The 15,757-nt window shown below is 34.7% G+C and overlaps 1 protein-coding gene across 1 annotated transcript in view; it reads left to right on the plus strand.

Annotated features, from left to right (window-relative positions):
- ZPBP (zona pellucida binding protein) overlaps positions 1-15,757 on the plus strand; it is a 120,974-nt gene that overhangs the window by 58,303 nt on the left and 46,914 nt on the right. The window contains exon 6 of the mRNA XM_049777029.1: positions 2,012-2,088. Coding sequence (XP_049632986.1) covers positions 2,012-2,088 — 77 coding nt within the window. The remainder of the gene's footprint in view (positions 1-2,011; positions 2,089-15,757) is intronic.

Consider the following 15,757-nt stretch of genomic DNA (forward strand, 5'->3'; position numbering starts at 1 on the left):
TCCTTTTTAAATAATATATTTATTTAGACACCAAGATTACAAACATGACTGTACTTAGATTTCAGTCACAAAAAGAACATCCCCCTTCACCAGTGCAATATTCCCACCAATAGTTTCTCCCATCTCCCTCCTCCCATACCCCCTGCCTGTATTTGAGACAGGCATTCTACTTCTCTCACTCATTAACATTGTCGTGGTAGTTGTTAGTATATTATTTCTCTAACTGCACTCACCCCTCTTTGAGATGAGCTTCATATCGTGAGTCTGTCTTTCCAGCCCTCATCTCCGGGCATTATTACAATAATGTCTTTTATTTTTCTTAAAGCCCATAGATGAGTGAGACTATTCTGTGTGTCTCTCCCTCTGACTTATTTTACTCAGCATAAGTTTCCATGCCTATCCGTGTATAGGAAAGTTTTATGACTTCATCTCTCCTGACAGCTGCATAATACTCCATTTTGTATATGTACTTCAGTTTCTTTAGCCATTCAACTGTTAAAAGGCATCTTGGTTGTTTCCAGAGTCTGGCTATTGTAAATAGTGCTGCGATGAATATAGGTGTTAAAGGGATTTTTGTATAGCATATTTGTGTTCCTAGGGCATATTCCTAGGAGTGCTATAGCTGTATGATGATGTGAGCTCAATTTCCAGTTTTTTGAGGAATCTCCATATTGTTTTTTATAAGGGCTGGACTAGACAGCATTCCCCTCAGCAGTGAATGAGAGTTCCTTTCTCTCTACATCCCCACCAGCACTGATTTTTTTTGTTCTTTGTGATGTGTGCCAGTCTCTGTGGTGTGAGATTGTACCTCATTGTTGTTTTGATTTGTATCTCCCTGATAATTAGTGATGTGGACCATTTTTTCATGTATCTTTTGGTCATTTGTATGTTTTCTTTGAGAAATTGTTCATTTCTTCTCCCCATTTATTGATGGAATTAGATGTTTTATCTTGTTAAGGTCTGTCAGTAACTTGTATATCTTAGATATTAGACTCTTGTCTGATGAGTATTGGGTGAATAGTTTCTCCCATTCTGTGGGTGGCTTTTGTATCCTAGGCACTATTTACTTTGAGGTGCAGAAGCTTCTCAGCTTAACATAGTCCCATCTGTTTATCTGTTTTCACTTGATTGGAGAGTGCTGTTTCCGCCTTGAAGATACCTTTAGTCTCGATGCCATGGAGTGTTTTACTTATGTGTTGTTCAATATACCTTATGGTTTTGGGTCTGATATCCCGGTCTTTAATCCATTTCGACTTGATGTTTATTCATGGTGTTAGATGGAGGTCTGAGTTTACTTTTTTTGCAAGCTGACCAATTACCCCAACACCACTTGTTGAATAGGCTTTCCTTGCTCCATTTTACTTTTCTTGCCCCTTTATCAAAGATTAATTGATTGTGTATGTCTGGGTAACATTTTAATAAAATGGTTCAAATTAAATATTAATGTATTGAGTTGATACACAAATTAAATATTAGTGTATTGAGTTGATACTCAATTTAGTGTAGATTTATAGATTATATCTTTATACCTGAATATGCATATGTTTGTCTTAAAAGCTCAAATAATTTATTGTTAGAAAATGTATAAAACTTGTAGCCAAAGACTATCAAGAAAATTGATCAATTCTATTTTTTGTTTAGAGAGGCCATTCATTAGTCAGGGATTACTAGTGGTTCATTATTTGGGGAACTGTGTGTTGTGAGGTATAGAACCCAGAAATCTTGCATATATCCCACTGAAATATTCCCCCAAATATAAAGCTCATTAAATATTAAGTTCACTATATAACTAGGGTTTTCTTACATATACAATAATTTTACTTTTTACTTTTTATTTTATTTTATTTTTGCAAAGGATTTTGCTGACACATGTGATTTTATATTAAATTATGTAAATAAAGAATTTTCTTATTAGAAGGAAAATATCCGTTAATTTTCTCATTTAAAAGCCTATTTAAATATTGCGATGTAGTGCTTTAAACCCATGATAAAATATAATATAATTTTTCAGTTTTACCTCTAGACATTTCAAAAGGACTAAAACAATGTGCTGGTCGTAAATGTGAACCTTCCAAAAGACTATCTAAGGTATGTTACTTGAGGCTGTATAAAAGAAAAAAAAAGAAATGCCCAGTGTGTAAGTAAATAGTAGATTTTTATAAAATACATTAAATATTTTTACAATACAGTAAACATTTAAGCAAGTCAATGGTGACTATAAGATACAACCAAAAATTACTAAGTGATAATGATTTATAATTATGAAATACTTTAATCTAACATTTTAAATTATCTCCTAATGAATATGAAGAATGATAATTTTCCTGTTTATTTGACATTTATATCTAATTAATTTATATCCAAGTATAATTATATTTATTGTTAATGACCTTATAAATTACTTTTATAATATTATGTTGTTTTGCTCTATGCTTGTCATTCTTTTAATTTGTTAGGGAAAATATGCTGAAATTTTTGGTATCAATTTCATTTAGTTTTTCATTATTTCATTATGTATAACATAACACTCACACTTAGGAATTTGGAACTTGTACTCTGGGTAACTCCTGTGCTCGGGACTTATAGCATTATTTATTGAAGATTGTATTAGAAATCTAGATTTTACTAGATTTTATTTAAATGAATGGTGGTATGATTTAATACTTTAAAAATTAAATTTTTTTGGTCTGAAATTGAGTTTAAGTAATAGATTTCTGTATTTTACATATTTTTCTCTAAAAAATTATAGGGCTACTACATCTAATATCTTTTATTGAAAATATTTTTACTTTTCAAATAGCACTCAGGTGAGCACCAGGAATACAGAACAACCTATTTAATATCTAATCTTATTTCTTTACCTATTCAATACAGTTCTTATTAGTTATCGTACAACATATCTACCAAATATTAACCTTTTAAGTAGTAATAGTACTTTTAAATACTAGTTATAGACCTTCACCTGATATAATTTATTTAGTGATTGAATCAGAATTAGTTTCAAGTGGAAAGTTTAGGAAAGGGGAAATTATATTATTATATTATTTCCATTAATATAGTAGTTTTTTGTTTGTTTTTCTTGTTTTTGTTTTTGGGCCACTCCCAATGACGCTCAGGGATTACTCCTGACTATGCACTCAGAAATTGCTCCTGGCTTGGGGGATGATATGGGACACTGGGGGATCGAACCGTGGTCTATCCTAGGCTAGTGCAGGCAAGGCAGATGCCTTACCACTTGCGCCACCACTTTGGCCCCACAATATAGTAGTGTTTACACATTTTATTATTTATCTTTGCTATAATAGGCTGTTAGTTTTTAATCTGTCACTTTTAATAAAGAATCAACTCTATATATTTTGTCAATATAAACAAATATAAATAAAAGTTGTTTGAGTATGAGTCTGAACTTGTGAAATGTACACCATATTGTAAACCAAAGTTATCTAAAAACAAAAATCTTCATAATATGAAGTTTTCAGTAAGAAAAGTTTTCAATTCTGTTAATTCCATTTGTTCCTTTGGAGAATCACCTCATTATAATAGGTTCTTCCATGAGTCTTCTTTCTTGAAACTTGCCTGACATTTGAATTGTGTGTGTGTGTGTGTGTGTGTGTGTTAGAATTATCTTTTTTCCCATTATTCTCTACCCTCTTTTTCCCATTTTCCCTTTGATTTCTTTTCTGGCATAAACAAATTTTCCTTTGATCTGATACAGAGGGATAAAACATGTGATTTTTGTCATTACTGAAATATTTTAACATATCAAATAATTCAATATTTCTAGGCAAGATAATCTTCATAGTATGTAAGAAGCATTTTGATTCTGGGCCATGTTTACACTTTTGAAAAATTAGTATATCCTAGTGGGTCTTTTATCTTGTGTTAAATTCTTTTTGGTTTTATTAGAACTTTTTAGGGTTTTAGTAACTTGAAAATTTCTCTACTGTAAGTTCAAGCTTATTTTGCTATATTACAGCTAATGAACATTTTTGAGATTTGATACACATATTTTTATATAGATAGATTTACCATGTTCTATTAATGTATCTGTTAATCATTATTGTTATTATTATCATTCTGTTGTTTTGGAACTATACCGAACTGTGTTACAGCTTACTCCTGCTTTAGTGTTTAGGGTTCACTCTTGGTGGTGCTTGGTGCTTACTATATGCAGTGCCAGGTTGGGCGTGTATAAAACAAGCAACTTTCACATTGTACTATCTATGTATACTGTTTGCCAGTTCTTAGACCAGTGTGACACAATTTTCTTTATTATATTTTTAATTAATTTTTATTAAAGTACCTTGAATTAAAAAGGCTTCATACTTACATTTTATTTATTTTTTTTATTTAAGTAAAGAGCCAGTAGTTAATCAATTGATAATTGATAGTTGAGTTTTAGGTATATACTATTTCAACACCAGTCTCATCAACAAATGTCAACTGCCATAACCGTGTTCCCATACTCCAGTTTCCTCCAAAACCCAACCCTTGTTCCCCAACTGCTGCATGCTGCCTTAGCTGGCACCTTAAAGTTTACTGGTTTGGTGAATCTTTTCTTTTCAGTGTTGTTGAGTCTGTGCTTTGGATATATAACTATTCTACTCTTCCTCATTCTCAGTAAACCTTATTCCAGGCACTTTATTCCTCCATTACTTTTCTTTCTTATCTTCTTCCTTCCCTCCTTGATTCATTTTCTTCTCAATTTTGCCTATAAGTCCAAATCTTGAAGGAATCTGTCTGTAGTTTTTCTCCCTATGTATGGGCGCAAGGATGATCTAGGCATCCCTCTTCACTATTTTACATTTCGTAATAAAATTATTTATGCCACGAATAACTGAGATCATCATGTTTGCTCCTCTTCTCTGTCTTACTTCACTCAACATACCTTCCAGTTCCAGCCAAGTTGCAACAATGGAATGAGTCATCATTTCTGCAGCTGCATGGTGTATATGTAGGAAATCTTCATAAGCCATTCATCTGTGGTTGGATGTTGCAAGTCAGCCCCCAAAGAGGTTGACTGATGGAGGGATGGAGGATGAGGCCTTTCCCCTCCAGCTTGGAGCACGCATCTGCCACCCTGTCCAGCAGATGGTTCTGAGGTGAAACGCCAGGTAAACAGCTCGCAGACAGTCAGGCTTGTGGAAATATTAGCTTTATTCGGTGGACAAGACTGAAGTCCAAAGACTCAGCATCAGTTCCAGCCAAAAGCCTCTCGCCTTCCACAGACCCTTGTTTTTATCCCCCAGAATTAGGAACCACCCAATGGTGGGATCAGATACCACCCAATGGTGGAAGCAGAATCAGGTACCGCCCCATGGTGGGGGCAGAATGCCAGGTCACACCCTAGGGTAGGGCACAATCACCATCAGGGTAGGGTCAGTAACATAATAATCCCCTAAAATGTTTACACACAAATTGTTGTGTATGTAAATATTTTAGGAGATTATTATGTGGGTATTCCATATTCTATAAAAACTGATAATGGGCCAGCCTATGTTAGCAAAACTTTTGAATTTTTTTGTAAAGAATGGCAGATAAGACATCTCAAAGGAATTTCTTACAATTGTAGGGGACAGGCCATTGTAGAAAGGACTCACAGAACCTTAAAAACTCAATTGCAAAAAAATAGAAAAAGAGGTTTACCACCAATAGATTTGCTATCTTTGACTCCTATCACACTAAATTACTTAAACTTACACCAAGGGGAAAGTTACACTGCAGCAGAAAGACATTTTAAAGAAGATATTCAGAGACAAGAAACAACCCATAAACCTATTTGGATCAAGGAGGATGAAAAATGGATAGCTGGATATCTTCTCCTGAGAGGAAGGGGTTATGCCTATGTTTCTACAAATGACAACACTCCCAAGAAATTTTGGGTTCCATTATGCTTTGTTAGAAATCGGGCTAGCATAAATGATCAGGTTCAGACTATAAACTCCCCTTCAGAGCAAAAACAGAATACTCCAGACACTAACAGCAGTAATATTGCTGAGGTCACTGGGGGCAGGGAACAAGGATTTAGCTGTCTCACACCATACATTGAGTGAGATTGACAGTAGTGATAAACCCTTACACTCCGAGATGTAAAGGAAAGACAGGAACCTGTCTTAAATGGGCTCCAAAATATAGGAAACTCTTGCTACATGAACTCAATATTGCAATGCTTGTATAATATTTCAGACTTGACTCAGTATTTTCATCAAGATCATTATAAAAAGGATATTAACAAGAAAATTCCAATGGGGCATGAAGGTAAATTAGCCGAAGAATTTGGGCGGCTCATCAAAACCATGGGAAATGGATTTCATAGATATATTAACAATGAAAGTTTTAAAATAACAATTGTTTTACTTAATGAGCAGTTTGCTGGACACAAGCAGCAGGATCCACACGAACTACTGATGCTCCTAATAGAGGGACTACATCAGGACTTGCTTACTGTAAATCTAATGACAGACAAAACTACACATCTTATAGAAAATGAAAATTATGAAAAATTTAGTTCAGAACACCAAAAGGCTCACAAATCTATTATTTATGACCTCTTTCAAGGACAATTCAAATCTATACTACAGTGTCTTACATGCCACCAAAAGTCTGAGGTTTATGAGACATTTGTTCATTTGTCTTTGGCTGTTACATCTACAGATAAATGTACCTTACAGGAATGCCTCTCTGAATTTTTTAAAGAAGAAGAGTTAAGGGATGACAAAAAAGTTCTGTGCAACAGCTGCAAAACTAGAAGGGATTTTTCAAAGAAAATGTACTTATGGAAACTGCCACCACTGGAAACGTTTTGCTTTTAATGGCAGACAAATAAAAAAATTGCACATTTATGTGGATTTTCCTTTGGAAGACCTCAATTTAGTAGAATTCACTTCAGAGAATAAAAGCAAGACTAAGAAATACAACTTATCATCAGTGTCAAACCATTATGGTAAAGTTCACTATGGACACTGTACTTCATACTGTAAAATTGCTGCAAAACAACACTGGATCAATTTTGATGACAAGAAGATCAAAAAAGTCCCTAATACATTGGTGAAATCCACAGCAGCATACATCCTGTTTTATACTTCTTAAAGATCTACAACAACACCAGATAATCATTTCACTTCCTTATCGGTTGCTATTAATGCTATATGATTCTTTCCACAGGCATGATCAATGAATAGGATTAAAAATCATGAACCCCCAATGTGTTTCCTTGTATGATGGATTTATGACTTAATTTCATTATTGCTCTAGGTCTCAGTTAATCATGAAATCTTACAATTTAATTTAGTCAAGTTTCGCCTGAAAGAAAAATTTCTCATCATATTAATGTTGCTTTTCTTTCTAGGTATACTCCTTTAACGACTTTCACTCTTTTTATTTTAATATCATTGCCTTTTTATTTTAACATCCCTCAATTTATGTTTTAAGACGCTGACATAATGATAATTTTTAGGTGGGCTTTCTTCACAGTGCTTCTTGCCTATGATTGATTATCATAGAGTTACTGTTATACAATAACTTTGTTTATATACTGTTATACACTTATAGTAGAGTTTTCCATGTTTGTATTATACATGAAATTCTCTTTTAGATCTGCTATGCTCTGCCATAAAAAATTTTTTTTGAATTTGAAATGATTTATCTAAACAGTTGCCTACTATTACATTTTAAGGCGCTTTTAGTTGATTCAGCTGAATTCTCTTTTCTTTTGCTCTATTTTGGGTCCTTTCAAATATTTTTTGGTATGAGTGAGTGTATGGCCATATTTTTTATGAAGTCTGTATGCGTATGTCTTGTTTAGTGTCTGTTTTGCATATTTTGTATATAGTTCCCTTTTTCCTAACTTTATCTCCCCCAATTTAGTCTTCCTTATCCTTCCTTCCTAGTCCCTAACATTTAATTCTTAGGATTCTCTTCACATATGCAACTCATCTCCTTCAGTCACAACTACAAGCCTCCTGATCTCGGCCTGAGGAAGAAATCTGTGACTGTTGGAGTTTTGTACCATGTTTGCTGCAAACTTTTTGGAAATGAAGCCACCTGTAATTTGTGTCACAATATAACCCCAGAGAAAAGATTCATGGATAAGACCCACAATCTCTGGATCCGACTTAAACTGTGCTATCTAAATTTCTGGTTTTTCATCCACATACACAGTGCTATCGTTGATCATTTCTACAGTGGCTACCCCAAGGTTGCACCGATCCCAAAGGAAATGCAGAAGCCCAACCAACTCATGATGGCTTCAACCTATTTATCCAGACCCATCAAGTGTCTTTTGCATGTCTTCTCGGAGTTCCACACCCCTCATCTTTACAGATTGGTATTGGACTCTATAGAAATTTCACCTTTTGTATTTTTCTTATAATTGTAATCCTTTGAATTTATATTTGGTAATATACGTCTTTTGACTATTGTAATTAATGTTTTTCTATTTTAGTTTTTAATCTTAGGAATTGATGTATTACATTAGGGTTTTGCTTTCTTGACTTTAGGTTAGTGGGTTAGATATTGTTGTCTATAATTTCCTAAATGATATGTTTGTCTGGTCTCAGGGCTTTTTGCATGGGCACATCATAGGCAAAATACTAGGTTTATAGGAGGTTCCATCCATTTTGGATGGGCCCTCAAGTTGTTTATTTACACAGGGAGAGTCTCTGCCTTAAACATTTTGTTTTGGTTTGTGACTTAAGCTCCCATCTATAAATAATCAACCTTATTGGTACATCAATTTCAGACATCATCTGGACTTCAGCCTGGATTAAAAACTTGGATTAAATTCAGAAGCCTATTGATCATCATTGCAGTGGCCCCCCACTGTGCAGGGGGTAAATGCTTCTTCCTCCAAAATAAGGGCCTAATTCAATGACCTCAAAGATGGGCTTTCTGGTCTACCTGGACTTGAATAAAATGGGTTCGGAGAGATAGCATGAAGATAAGCATTTGCCTCACATTCAGAAGGTCATTGGCTCGAATGCCGGTATCTGCCAGGAGCGATTTCTGAGCGTGGAGCCAGGAGTAACACACACTGCCAGGTGTGACCCAAAAACCAACAACAACAACAACAAATAAAGAAAAGGTGCTTCTTCTCGCCTGCTACACAATCTTTCGGGTGTCTCTTCGAAGGATCTATGTACATCCTAAATTTATCTTCTCAGGAGGTTATAGTTGATTCCTTAATACATGTTTCTGGTTTTAAACACCCTGTGTTTAGGTTAGACGTTTTTCTTTACATTTTCCATGGTGCGCTTATGCAAACAGCTGCTCTTTTATTATTGACTAGTTTTTCCTTTAATAATTGTAGACAATATTGTTTGTTTACTAAAAACAAACGGGGGAATTGTTGTGTATGTAAATATTTTTGGGATTATTATGCTACTGATCCTACCCTAAACAAACGGGGAATCCTGATTGTGCTCTACCCTAGGGTGTGACCTGGCGGTCTATCCCCACCCTAGGGTGGTACCTGATTCTGCTCCCACCATTGGGTTGTATCTGATCCCACCATTGGGTGGTACCTGATTCTGGGGGATAAAAACAAGGGTCTGTGGAAGGTGAGAGGCTTTTAGCTGGAATTTATGCTGAGTCTTTGGACTTCAGTCTGACACTAAGGGTGATTCCATATCTTAGCTAATGTACTCATAGCCATGAGAAATGGTATACATGAGCCCTTTTGAATGTTTTTTGTTTTTTTGCTTATTTTTATTTTGAGGCTATGCCAGTAATGCTCAGGTATACTCCTGGATCTTCACTTAGAAATCACTCCTGGCAAACTTGGGCTCTACAGTGGGCTGGCCCTGTGCAAGAAAAATGTCCTACATGCTGTACTATTGCTGTGGCCCCTGAATGAATATTTTTAAGTCATGGGGGTAGATACCCCAATGTGAAATTGCTGATCACATGTCAGCTAAATTCTAAGTTTACTGAGGTCTCTCCATACTGTTGTGTGTGTGTGTGTGTGTGTGTGTGTGTGTGTGTGTGTGTGTTGAGACAGGGAATGAAATAGTCAACTGAACCACCAGCAGTAAATATGTTTCTTTTCACCTCATCCCCACCAACACAGATTGTTCCTACTATTCTTTTATGTGTGTCATTCTCACTTATGTGAAATGATGTCTCATTGTCTTGATTTGAATTTCCCTAATGAAAAGTGATGCCAGTCACTTGTTCATGTGCATATATTGGTGATACTCTTATCTTTCTCTGAGAAGTGTTCAAGCATTTCATTGCCCAATTTATTGATACAACATTTAATTTCTTTTATTGATCTTCATTAATACTTTATATATCCTGTACATTAAGCCCTTATTTGAAGCATTGAAAGGGGATATTTTTTCATTCAGTTAGCTGTCCTTTAGTTTTAGCCAATGCTTTTTTGCTATGCAAAAACTCTTTAATTCGATATACTACCCAAATATTTTTTTGTTTTGTTGCTTTTGCCAATGGTATTATTAGATTATTGAAGATGGGGCTGGAGCGGTGGCACAGGTGGTAAAGTGTTTCTGCCTTGCCCATGCTAGTCTAGGACTGACCGAAGTTCCATCCCCCAGCATCCCATATGGTCCTCCAAGCCAGGAGTGATTTCTGAGCGCATAGCCAGGAGTAACCCCTGAGCATCACCGGGTGTGGCCCAAAAGCCAAAAACAAAACAAAATAAAACAAAAACATTGAAGATGCCTTTACGGTTCAAATCTTGGAGCATTGTGATGTCTTCTTCTTAATGTACTTTATAGTTTTTGGTCAGATCTCTAGATATTTGATCCACGTTGAATTTACTTTTTGGTAAGGTGTTAGATATTTCTTGAGTTTTAATTGCTTACATGTTTTACTTTCCCCTCATTCAGAGTTTGGAGATAATAACAGATTAAGAACATTTTCATTTTTTCTAGGATTTCAAGATTAAGATAATAAATTTCTTCATTATTACCTTTGTTACAATTGAATTATTAAAGGGTCTGTTATAATATCTCCCATTTCATCTGATCATGTTTATTTGAACATTTTCTCTTATGAATTTTACTATAGCTTTATCTTGTTTGTTTATACTTTCAAAAAAATCAACTCTTGGTTTTATTAACCTTTTGAATTATTTTCTTGATTTGCATGTTGTTTATTTCTGCTCTAATATTTACTATTTTTCTACTTTCTTATACCTGTTATGCTTGCTGTTCCTTCTCCAGATATTTGAGCTTTGTAGTTAGGTATTTGGGCTTTTTTCTTCTATCTTAATGAAGGCTTGCAATGCTATGAATTACCCCAGTAGTTTAGCTTGTGCTATATCACATAGACTATTAATACACCTTGTATCTTCAGTCTCATTAATTTCAAGGATCTTTCTGGGTGTTTTTTTTTATTTCCTCTTTGATCCAGTTGTTGTTTAGCAGTGTTTTGTCCTGCTTCCATGTATTGGAAAATTCTCTGTCTTCTTACTATGGTTAATTTATAATTTCATGTTATTATGATAAGAGAAAACTCTTTGTATAATTTATGTTTGTTAAGTTATATCCTAGAATGTGATCTTTCTTGGAGAAGGCTCCAAGTGCACTCTACAAGACTGTCCATCCTTTTCTTTCTGGATATTCCAGCTGGCTGATTTGCCTCGTTGATATTTTGCAACACTGGTGAAAGGGGAGTTTTGAAATCTCTCACCACTACTGTGTTTTCATCAATGCACTTCTCTTTTTTTTAATTAAATACTTTTTATTTTGACGAAAGTGGATTACAAATCTTTGACAGTAATATTTTAAGTAAATAGTGACATTGAATCGGAGGCATTCCCACCACAGCAATAAAGACAACAACCAAACAATAACCATGGTCCTAAAATAAAAACAAAACAAAGCACACAGAAAAAAAGAAACAAAACAACAACAGCAACAATAACAAAAATTAATTTGTGCTTTTTTTTTTTTTTTTTTTTTTTGCTTAGGCACAGTAAATATTGGGGAGAGTAGAAAGGGAATTCTCTCAGCCTAAGAGACAATGGGCTTCTCTGCCCTTGAAGCATACTGTCATGGGAATAACTATAGGTTCGTACATGCTCTTTTTCTCTTCCTTACGTCCTTTTGTGCTATCTGAAAACTTTTATGTTGTTAGAAGAAATGCAGACACTTTGTGTACAATTTTGGACCTTCATCTGTATATAAATATGGATGATTGCATTTTATTATTTTTATTTGTTTTTTGAGTCACTCAGGGATTACTTCTGGCTCTACACTCAGAAATCACTCCAGGCAGGCAGGGGAACCATATAAGATGCCTGGTATTGAATCTGGGTCAGCTGCGTGCAAAGCAAATGTCCGTCCTACCTGCTGTGATATAGCACTGGTCCCATGATACTTGCATTTCTTGATCATTATCCCTTTAACTAATAGTGTTTATCACTGTTTCTAATTACCTGCTTCACATCAAATTCTATTCAGTCTGAAATAAGACTATCTGTCCTTCTTTTTTCCCCTTTCATTCTCTTGTATGATTGCTTGCCATTCTTTCATTCTGATCTGATCTGTATTTATCTTCGAATTTAGGTGTGTTTCCTGTAAGTAGCTGATGGATGGATTTTCTTTCCTTTTCTATCCAGCTACTCTGTGTCTTTTTAGTTTCTATAACTAAATATTTGTTTTGAAATATAGGGTGTATAAATGGTAGATCATACTACCATTTTAGTGCTTTTGCAACCTGTGATTCCCTTATTTTTTTCTTTAAATACTGTAGGATTAATTTATAAATGTATATATTTAGAAACGTAACTTTCATTCTTACAAATACACAAATAGTATAATCCTACCTGAAATGAGGAAAATAATTTCTCCAATAACCTCAGGAAATTTAACAATTTAAGGAAGCTTTTATATTTATTAGTATTTGGATACACTTATTAGAGAGAAAGAAGTATTTAGGTCTGATTATGAAAGGCTGAAATAACATTATCCAGTTATGGTGACTTTTCAGAACAACAGGCTACTCTTTTTCTCATCCTAATTCTATTTATCTTTATAGATGGATTTTGTTTTTCATCCAGGTTTTTGAAGGTTCTGTCTTCATGATTAGAAGCTTCAAAATTTTCTAATGCATGTGACATTTGGCATAGGGCATTGTTGATTTTTTAATGCTTTGACCCATTGGCTAGTAATGACACAGACCTAGTTGCATAGCGGTTGTAAAACTATGGGGACCACAGATTTTGTGTATGTATGTTTGAATAAACTATTTTTGCCATAATAGCTATACAGATATTTTAGAAAATTTTCTAAAGCTTTGTATTATATATTAATTTTTGAAAGCCAAAATAGAAAACATATTGATTTTCTTTCTCTGGTTCTATTCATTATGTAAGGAATTAAGTTTAGTATAATATAAATATGTACAACTAATATAAATTATTTTTATCAGGATACTTCTATATATGTAAATATAGATGTCTTTAATTATATATCCCAGATACTTTATTTTTTATTTAAGCACCGTGATTACTACCCCTGATACTTTAAATCACTTAAAAATGTTAGATTATCGGGGCTGGATAGATAGCATGGAGGTAGGGCATTTGCCTTGCATGTAGAAGGACAGTGGTTTGAATCCCGGCATTCCATATGGTTCCCTGAGCCTGTCAGGAGCAAGTTCTGAACATAAAGCCAGGAGTAACCCCTGAGTGCTGCAGGGTGTGTCCCAAAAATCAAAAACAATAATAAACATAAAAAGTCAGACTATCAAATAAATTATAAATTAAGAAAGATATGTTTAATAGTCCAAATAGACACAAAATAGTGATTTCACCTAAAAGGAGTTGATATTCCATTGTAAATTAATCAAAACTGTAGTAAGATACATGTATATTTTAGTGTCTGAAAAATTAAAATTCAGTAGCATATCTACATTCATATTATTGTCCTAGTATTGCGTTTTCAGTTAAAAAATAACATTTTATCCCCATTGATAAATACCTTCTTGCTATAAATCCTGACAATGAACATTCTGTTTACTATTTCTTTGATTTTTATTTAATAACATATAGGTGGAACTATACCATGTTTGTCTTTTTTTTAACTGACTTATTACACACTACATGGTATCCTAAATTTCCATCTTTATTTTCCCATTTCTTTTAAGTTCAAAATTAATTGGATATAAGCTAAAATTTCTTCTTCTAGTGTATCCATTCATTCACCAGTATATTTACATGCACATTAATCTTTTGGCTATTGAAAATTGAAGAATAAAATAAATTGTACATGACCTTAAATAAATATTTATATTCCTGTATGAATTTCTTTGAGACTTATTTCCATTTTTATATCCTATCAAGAAATTTCTGGGTCATATAATAATTTTTTTTCTGAGGGTCGAACACCCAAGTAGTGCTGGTGTCCTGAAGAATAAGGATATGATCTGCACAATTTAATACTACAGCTTGGACTGTGGAGCTTTTCAAGCTCCATGGTTCTAGGATTCACATACCACCAGAATTGTTCTCTGAGTCCTCCCCACCAGCCTGTCGTGATTAAGTCATCAATTTTGTAATTGGGTGAAGTATTACTATCTTTTCCATAATGGATGCACTTACACTGCATTTTACATCTCCATAAACAGCGCACAAGAGTTTTAATTTTCCACCACATTGTCATTCCTTGTTGTATTTCACTTTGTTAAAATATGAACTTCCTGAAAGTGATAAGTGAAAGTCAAATGATGACTTATGATAGCACTCGAAGTTATTGTGACTAATGAATATTCATATACTTTTTAGCATTGCATATGTCCTTTACTCAAATTCTTTTTATTTTGGACCATACCTGGAAGTGCTCAAGAATTACCGTATTTTCCGGCATATATAATGACTTTTTAACATATGGATATCTTCTTAAAAGTCTGCGTTAGCCTAGGACGGACCTCGGTTCCACCCCCCTGGTGTCTCATAAGGTCCCCCAAGCCCTGAGTGATTTCTGAGCACAGAACCAGGAGTAACCCCTGAGCGTCACCAGGTGTGGCCCCAAAAACCAAAAAGAAAAATAGTCGGGGGTCGTCTTATAAGCCGGTATAAGGCATGCTGAAACTTACTCCAGCTTCAGGGACGAGTGATCCGCCCCCCTCTTAGTGCTGCATCCATCCCGCTGCCATCCTCTGCTTGTCCTGATTCATCTTTCAGGGCACACAGAGGAGCTGAGTTACGGAGCACTGCATCTCATACAGCCTTTGGGTGTCATTGCTGGTATGCAGCTTTCCGGTGCTCAAACCCAATATTTTAACAGGAAAGGTAGGGGGTCGTCTTATATGCTGGAAAATATGGTAATCCTATCTTTGTACTCAGGGATCACTCTTGGTGGGGCATGGGGAGCCACATGTGACGCTGGGGATCAAATCTGGGTCAACTGCATGCAAGTCAAGTGCCTAAACACATCTCCCTGGCTGAACCCTCTTTTATTTTCTTCCCCCATACCTTAATATTTGCATTTTATTCAGTGGTCAGGTTCCAGTCCATTTTTTTTTATTTTGTCCTGTTATTATTATTGGTCTTGAAATTAACATGTAGTTCTGAATCTCTGAATCTGTGTCTTCTCGTAGCTTCAAAGCAAATAAACTGTGGATGTGTTATATTTGGTTCAGCTATTCCTTTCCCCAATTTTATGTTTTAAATATTCTTCTAATTAGGGTGTCTTTGTCTTTCAAAGTATAGCAGTCAGATTATTGCAGAGTTTATTTACTGGTCATGGACTTCTTTACTCTTTGTTTGTCCATAAATTATGGTGGCTTTTTT

This window comes from Suncus etruscus, chromosome 7 (assembly GCF_024139225.1).
Source record: "Suncus etruscus isolate mSunEtr1 chromosome 7, mSunEtr1.pri.cur, whole genome shotgun sequence".
NCBI lineage: Eukaryota > Metazoa > Chordata > Mammalia > Eulipotyphla > Soricidae > Suncus > Suncus etruscus.